This window comes from Octopus bimaculoides, chromosome 25, assembly GCF_001194135.2.
Source record: "Octopus bimaculoides isolate UCB-OBI-ISO-001 chromosome 25, ASM119413v2, whole genome shotgun sequence".
Lineage (NCBI taxonomy): Eukaryota > Metazoa > Mollusca > Cephalopoda > Octopoda > Octopodidae > Octopus > Octopus bimaculoides.
Genome location: NC_069005.1, coordinates 35,368,514 through 35,376,902, shown reverse-complemented (window position 1 = coordinate 35,376,902; position 8,389 = coordinate 35,368,514). Strand labels below are relative to the sequence as shown.

Below are 8,389 nucleotides of genomic sequence, written 5' to 3'. Positions count from 1 at the left end.
ATATATATATGTATGTATATATATCATACCAGACAGTATTTTTAACACGCCTGGTGTCCCAGCACATGTATTGTGTTTATTAAATAATATTTATCTCTCACCAGATGAAGTATTTTTTTGTTGATCTTACGATTATGGAACAGTACACTAATGTGTGTGTGTGTGTTTGTGTGTGTGTGTGTGTGTGTGTGTGCAGTATCCGCTAGGCGTACAAGTGATAGAGAACACCTACGAAGGAGGAAGTGTAATCTAAAATGGTAGTTACGAAGTCCAATCTTCAATCAGATTTATTTAAAGCGTATGTGTAATATGATGTAAATATTTTCTATGTGGCAATATATATAGAGAGAGATGGAGAATATATAGACTTACCTCCTCCATTTTCGTATGCAAGATAAGGAAACCTCCAAATGTTTCCTAATCCGACAGCATAACCAACAAGGGAGAGAATAAATTCTACCTTATGACCCCATTGTTCACGAACAATTGCCCCCTGTAAAATGTAATAAAACAACCAACGTTAGTATGTTACATATCAAAATTAAGAACATCGAATACACTGGTTTATTATAAGAATAAGTTGGAAATCAGTAATGTAACAGTAATGCCTTTTTCTATGGCATTATCAGTGTTATTACAATCAAAGTGTTGAATGGGAATTGTAGCCGATCGAATCAACTGCTTATTGAAAATTAGAACACATTTTCGAGATTCTGTAGTGACAAAGTGACTTTACAGAAGATAAAGTTGCGAGATATGGATTTCTAAAAGACATTAGCAGCAGGGAATAACTTTTGCTGTTTTGAAAAGACTGTGAGCTTGTAAAATAAGAATCGCCAAGAATTGCAGGATAAAAACTTTGATTCAAAAGCTTCTCCTAGTTCACTGCTTACCTTTGAGTAAAAGTAATAGAAGAATTTATGCATTAACCCGGGGCTACTTCGTGCGGATTCCTCCATAGAAAATATCTTGCTCAATTCCGACGCCAATCGTGAAGCAGTTTCTTCTGCGTCGACATCTACTAGATTTAAACTAAGTCTATCATATTTTCCTTCGCTTTTCTGAAATTTTTCATAATCATTTTGGTCCACGAGGAAACACAAGGTAGTATCAGGGCTATCCAAGCCTTTCTTTTTTAGAGAACAACAGACAAGCTTAGACAGTGGATCGTATGTCCTTTCTTTTTCTGAGTCATGTGAAATAGAATCCATATTTCTTTTTGAACAAATATTTATTTTTTTTCAGAATGCGTTAGTCTTTGAAAAATTACGAAAAACCTTCCTAATGCGAAACGAATTTGAACCACTAACCACATACTTAACATGTGGTGTGTTTGGTATTTTGAGTATACATTTTAAAGAAACGAAGATTTAAAAAACATTTAAAATAAATTTATTTCCGGAGATAGGGTTATGACGTTTTTCACATTTTTATTTTTTTATCAATTTTATTATGACGTCAAAATAAAAGCATTCGAGAAAAGAAAAAAGTATTCGATGTTGCCATAAATAGGATAAAGAATTAGAAAGTGAATGAAACTGTGTACAAAAAGGAATTGAAACCGGATAACAGATCAGTTAAATATAAGTCTACTTCTTAAAAGTCCATCGTTTAAATTATTTTTGCACGTAAAACTGTTAGGGGGCTGGGAAAATTGTTTACTGGTGGTATATGTAATGGCTCTTTACGTTCGGAGTCCCAAAATCACCGAGTTCAACTTCACCTTTCATCCAATAGGGATCGATAAAATAAAATCCCAGTCAAGAACTGGAGTCGATATAACTGACTGGTTCCCTCTCTCTCCCATTCTGACCAGATTCCTATGTTAGATTGTTATTATTGTTATTATTTTTGGCTTTGTCTGTGATAGACGTTTATTTTATGGGCTCGTGAATTTCGGAAAGAATATTGGAATACCTTTTATAACATCCTTTAAGATGTTATGTTTATTTATCACAGTCATATTCTAGTCGGAATCACTAGCACAAAAACACTCAACTGTCCCATTAAAAACGAAGGAGTTCACTTTAATTCCCATCTATCTGGGACAGAGAGTGATCCGAATAAAAATAAGTAACATACCACCAGAAATCGATTTCTTGTTGGTAGTGAAAGCCGTGGTGCTGCAAGTTCCTAGAAGCCTCCTAGAAATCCAAAATTCCAAAAAGGAGAACTGGGTCGGGATAGGGTTGGAAATTCTACTGCAAGTAAAACCAGAAACTGTAGAGAAAATTCCCAGCCTAATAGAAATCCCTGGAAGCCAGCATCTTCAGGTGATCATGGAAAGAAGAAGGCTGCGATGTTACTTCTATGGTGATTAAGGTCAGGTCAGAGTCTGTTACCCGAAGGAATGAAGAAAAGAGGGCAGAAATGAGCCGCAGCAACCATTAACACCACTACAACCACAACAACAGACACCACAACAAAGGCAGCTGCAGTAACAACACCAACAGAGACAATTGGATACAACAGTGTCCACAACGATCACTACAGCACTTGGAGTGGAAACAACTGCACAACGTCATGCAGAATGCACGCCAGCAGCAGCAATAACCACATCACAAACAGCAATAACAACGGCAGCAACAGGGAAATCCCCACCAAAAATAATGACACCATTAACAACCCAGCAGTAAAACAAATACCTGCGGAATAAATACTTCCACCTATTCGGACAACGAAAACGGCGGAAAAAAGGAGGGACAAGCATGGCAAACAGTCACAGGAAAAGGAAGGGAAAGGCGGAAGAACACAAACGATGACCAGAAAAATGAAAACAGGGCAGGTAGGGGGAAATGGAGGAGGGAAGGAAAAGTAACAGCAGCACACCAGGCATAAACACAGGCAACATCATCCCCGCCACTACCACCGCAACCTCCACAACCATCAGAAACTCAACATAGCCTACATACACAACAGATGGACTACATTCCACCAAATGATCATAAACCAGACATTATAAATCTCACGGCTATAAGCACAAAAACTAACGAATTAATAGAACACGTCCACAAACACATGGATATTAATGAATCCAATTATGTCACACCAACCACAAATATACCGGCACACATAAAAATATCCAAAGCTACTCAAAGCGATTACAACATTTTGAAATCTAGATATCCTCAGTTTGTAGAGGACTTTCAAAAGGACCTCAATGTCAGACTTAACAAGGAACTGCTGGGGAAAAACCCACATCCAACGAAAGGGACGGAGTAAGCACTTCCACTCCCCTACAAAGCCTTGGTAAGTAGCTCACTCCTACTTTCACACATTCCCATCGCCCAACATGGTATTGCTTAGAGTGGAGAGTATAAATGCACGCGGTCTGGAGTCGTCATGGAAGCAAGGTCGCTTGCTCAATGACCTCAGGTGGCGAAAATTAGACGTAATAGCTGCCAGTGAGACTCGAACACACGCGCTTTAGCATCCATTTTCGATGATTATGAGATCTTTGATTTTCTTAGTCGACCGGAATGGGGGTGGGCGGTGTTGTTCAGAAAAGACCTGGATCTCGAGATACGGTCGGTCTTCCTGGACCCAGAAGATAGGATGGTGGTCCTGGACGTGAATGATAACGAAGGCAGTTCCTTTAGACTGGTCGCTGTGTACCCACCGACCGGAGCAGGACAGCCGGATTGCTTTAGATGTTTGGAGGTCTTTCTTGGAACGTCTAGCTCCTTGGTGTTATTGGGCGATGGAACACCATCATGGATGCACGTGTGGATCGGGTGGGGCTAGCCGGCAGGAAAGCGGGGTGCACAAGCCTCGCAAACCTCCTCAGTCGGTTCCTCAGCGAAGTTGGCGGAAATACTTGGGTTGAGAGATATAGGAGGTAGTGGTGGGTATTTAAAGGTTTATTTAAGAGAAAATATTATAGATTCTAGTCTTTCTCATTCGCAGACTGCGCCCCCTTTTATTTTGCTCAGATTACTTTAAATTCTATTATATCAATGCAACTCTGAATTTTGATTACGGTCAACTAATTACTTTTATCGCGTAAATTAAAGAATCTGATATTATTTGGAATTAAAGTTGAGAAATTTGGGCAATTTTAGCCAATCAACAGACAGCGAGGCATTAACAGCTTGTTACCATGACAACCGCACTTTGTGTTGTGTTTCATCAATTTTGTTGATTCTTCACACCACGAGATTTACTTCACCCGCGTGTTTTGTTTTAATGAAAATTTATATTTATCAATTAGAAACTTATTAAAGATATTTTTCGTCAACTGCCTTAATATTTTATTTATTTTTCATAAATAGCAAAAGTTGTTTGCGATGTTAATACAGTTTCTTGGCATTATGAAGGTGAATGGAATATGTGAACTTAGTACAGATAACTTGACATTATTTTGTAATTCTGCATGTAAAAACATATATTCTTTTTCGTTATTCTTACGCCGCCTTTTCACGCGCGCGCGCGCACACACGCACTTATATATAAATACATGACAGGAATACATAACACTGAAATACGCACAAAGTAAACACTTGCACACAAATATATTAATATAGGCGTAGGAGTGGCTGTGTGGTAAGTAGCTAGCTTACCAACCACATGGTCCCGGGTTCAGTCCCACTGCGTGGCATCTTGGGCAAGTGTCTTCTACTATAGCCTCGGGCCGACCAAAGCCTTGTGAGTGGATTTGGTAGACGGAAACTGAAAGAAGCCCGTCGTATATATGTGTATATATGTATGTGTGTGTGTATATGTTTGTATGTCTGTGTTTGTCCCCCCTATCATCGCTTGACAATCGATGCTGGTGTGTTTATGTCCCCGTAACTTAGCGGTTCGGCAAAAGAGATCGATAGAATAAGTACTAGGCTTCTAAAGAATAAGTCCTGGGGTCGATTTGCTCGACTAAAGGCGGTGCTCCAGCATGGCCACAGTCAAAAGACTGAAACAAGTAAAAGAGTATAACAAATTTTAAAAATATTAAAAACCTACAATCAATGAAGAGACAAAAGAAACAGTAAGATGATACATGTTGATTTTATTAGGGATTTCTGTTTATTTAGACACCTAAAATGAAGAGGTCATTTCACAGACGCTAAACCATAAACTTTACAGGGTTCTACCTTAAAGTTGACATCGCTCCGCTAAACGCAGAAAATTTCTGTCTCGCTATTGGCTAAAAATACATAATTTTTCGATTTTTAAACTTCTGTAACTTTTTCCTCCATTTTTTTTTTCTCCACAACATCATACGTTCATAGCAATTACACTAGAATACTTTACTATTTAAACCCAGTTTTCAGATTTTTTTACTGTCTTTTAAAAAAATGCATATTTTGCGAATGAAAAAGACAAGATCCAATATCTTTACATCATTTCCCGAGACTGGGAAGCTTTCTGTCGTGGTGTTCACGTTGAACAATTGCAACAACGGCAGAAAGAAAAGGTGTGCGGAGAATTGATTTGTCGAGGATTGATGCTCTACGAAGGAAAGATACGCACAGTCGCTGGTGTAGTGTGATAGTGTGAATGAAGAAAAGAGATTAATATGTCGGATGGACTTAGCGGGTGGGGGTTGTAAGTAAGTAGTTTACTCCGAGAATCAGTCATTGCAAAGAATCGATTGACGAAACAGAGGGAGCAGACAGCGTGTCTGTGGTTCTCAAAATTAAAGTTTTCTATAAGTTATATTGTCGTGATGAGTATAAAATATGTTTCGGGGTTTTACGGTTCGTCTGAGAATAAGGAAGAGAAGAAAAAGGGGAAATGGAAGGATGGTGAGGGAGTAAAAAGAGAAGGCGGAGAGAGAAAGGTGGTATGAAAGGGTTAAATTTAGGGATGGTCAGGTGAATGAAGGACATAGCAGTTAAGAATTAGAGCGTAGGGATAAAAAGTGCAAATGCTCCAAATAAGAAAATAAAGAAAAAGGTGAATAAGTCGAGAAGAAAAGGAAGAAACAGTTAAAAGAAGGCGTGGAAGAGATAGAATACCGTACCTAATAATTAACTATTCATGAAAATAAACCCCTCCTCTATATACCCAGACAGAGAAACAAAAATAAGTTTTTTCATTATAACTGTATTCCTAATTGTGAATGAATAGAAAAGAGAAGAAAACAGGAAATATTTAGCCAACCGTAATATCATAGACGAACATAAACACAATACCCATACACGAGGTGCATTCCAGAAGTTTTGAGACATTTAAGGAGAGGCAGTTATAACCGTTCTAGATTATTTTAGTTTCAGCATATCACTATACATCTAACAGAATGGGCCCAGGTTCTCCTGGGCCCATTCTGCCACCGACAACAATAAATAAAAGCCTTGAGCCAATGAGGAAGCCTCTCCGAGGTCACCCGGCCTATTAGAAACAACAGCGAAACTCCTTCAATCACCTTACTGTCTTAGAAAAGGGAAGGCTGCCTTGAACAAAGTAGTTTTTAATTTGCAAAAAGACGGGATGATCACTGCTGGGATACTTTTGGCCATAAGTCAGCTTAGTGAAGGTGACCCGGTGCAAAACAACGACCACAACAACAACAGCAACAATGCTGTTATACTGAACTGTTAACATTGTGGGGAAAGTAGGGTTGCCTGAAATGTTCAGATCAGATGGAAAGAATATTTTTCATTCTCCACATGTATACAACCGGGATTGTGTAGACAAGCTTTGTCTCTACTCCCAGATTGTGTATTCCGTCTGCATGGTAGACATTGTTCATAAGGAACGAGACGATTATTCATTCCAAATAGTTTACAATTGTTCTGAGAGCATTTAATAACCAGAAACACTTTTCATGTAACTATTGGCAGTTATGAGTACATCAGATTTAATCAGTTGTGTTACTTGGGCAGAAAAGTTGCACACAGACATGTTTTTTTAATAAAAGAGAAAGATTTTGTTGGAAATAGAGAACATTGTTGTAAAAATCATTTCTGATGTAGACTCAAGAACAGCAATTGGGAGGAGGGGTTAGTGAAGTAAATCGGTCCTCAATATATAACTAGTACTTTATTTTATCAACTCCTGAGAGGCGAAAGGCAAATTTTACCGCAGCATGATTTGAAATCAGAATGTGGAGAACCGGAATATATACGACTGATATTTTGTCCAATGTTCCAACGATTATGTCAATCCGCCCTATACAAATTGTGATAATGTGACATGTGGGGTAAAAAAATGTCAACTAGAAATAGAAACTGAGATTTAAACAGATTGGCAAAACATATGTAAGACATCTAAACTATGAGCGTGTAGTTGGAGGATAGAAAATTTATAGCCAGGAACCAGTACATCTTAAATTAATTGACTCTTAAGGGTGAAAGTGTCTTGCAGTAAACAGGCACCATGAGGTGGTGCAAACCATTGCATTAAATACTGTCTCATTCGCTTACTTTGCTAAGTTCAAGTCCTCGTACTTGTACAAAGCAAACAGAGAAATTCTACAATGCCATATTTTTCCAATCAAATGAGACTTCACATTTACAGAACACAAATTACAGAAAACCATTTCATCAAAGAGTAACCACACTTACCTCTGGTGCTGCTTCTATTGCTTTTCCGTCGGACATCATGAAATATTTATCACGTTTTTGATCCAAATTATATTTTCGATAATCCGTTAAATAACTATTCTCGGCGTTATATATAATAAATACTAACACTCTGCTTCTGTACTGAACACTCAGTTCGTCAGTTTATATATATCTATATATTCAGGTATGTATGCGTGGAATGTGTATATATTTACATATGACTGTGTTTGCATGTGAATGTGTGCATTCATGTATATATGATGGTAGTCGTAGAACTCAAGTCACCAGAGATTTAAAATATCCAAATATTCAGCATATTGATGTCAATCCAGTGAAAATAAAATAACCTTTAATTAGATGTTATATATGATATATATATTTATATATGTACAGAATATTTATATATATATTCAAACATGTACTATATTATATATATATATTTCAAGTGTATAAACATATATGCGCTTATGTATATATAATATGTGCGTGCGTGTGCGTGTGTGTGTGTGTGTGTGTCTGTGTGTGTGTATAGACAGGTAAATAGATTGACAGGTAGATGCAAGTGATATGTCACCTCTTTCTCTTTCTCTCTTTATACTTGCTATCTACGTGTTTGCTCTTCTATATACGTAAACTTGTATATATTTGATGTTTTTTTTTTGTTTCTTTTGTGAGTGTTAATGGTTTGTTTCTTAATTTTACATCACTTGGAGTTAGTTAATGAACTTTTAATTAGTTTAACTGACATGGATGCGGTTGTTTAGGAGACAGGGACATAACTCAACTGCACCAAGTCAGGCTAATGAATAGAGAGAAGTCGCTCCACTGAAATTATTTATATCCACCAGATTGTCAACACAATTACAACCTGTAATTTTCCGATGACC

The 8,389-nt window shown here is 37.5% G+C and overlaps 1 protein-coding gene across 2 annotated transcripts in view; it reads right to left on the bottom strand.

Moving 5' to 3' along the window:
- LOC106872879 (sodium- and chloride-dependent glycine transporter 1) overlaps positions 1-8,332 on the bottom strand; it is a 30,970-nt gene extending 22,638 nt beyond the window's left edge. The window contains exons 1-2 of one of the 2 annotated variants that reach the window (XM_014920031.2): positions 7,503-8,332; positions 373-493 (exon numbers count right to left, since the gene is read on the bottom strand). In XM_014920031.2, coding sequence (XP_014775517.1) covers positions 373-493; positions 7,503-7,541 — 160 coding nt within the window. In that variant the 5' untranslated portion in view covers positions 7,542-8,332. Of the gene's footprint in view, positions 1-372; positions 494-893; positions 1,353-7,502 lie in introns of those variants that run through there. The other variant, XM_014920030.2, reaches the window with a different exon arrangement.
- Positions 8,333-8,389: the final 57 nt, after the last annotated feature.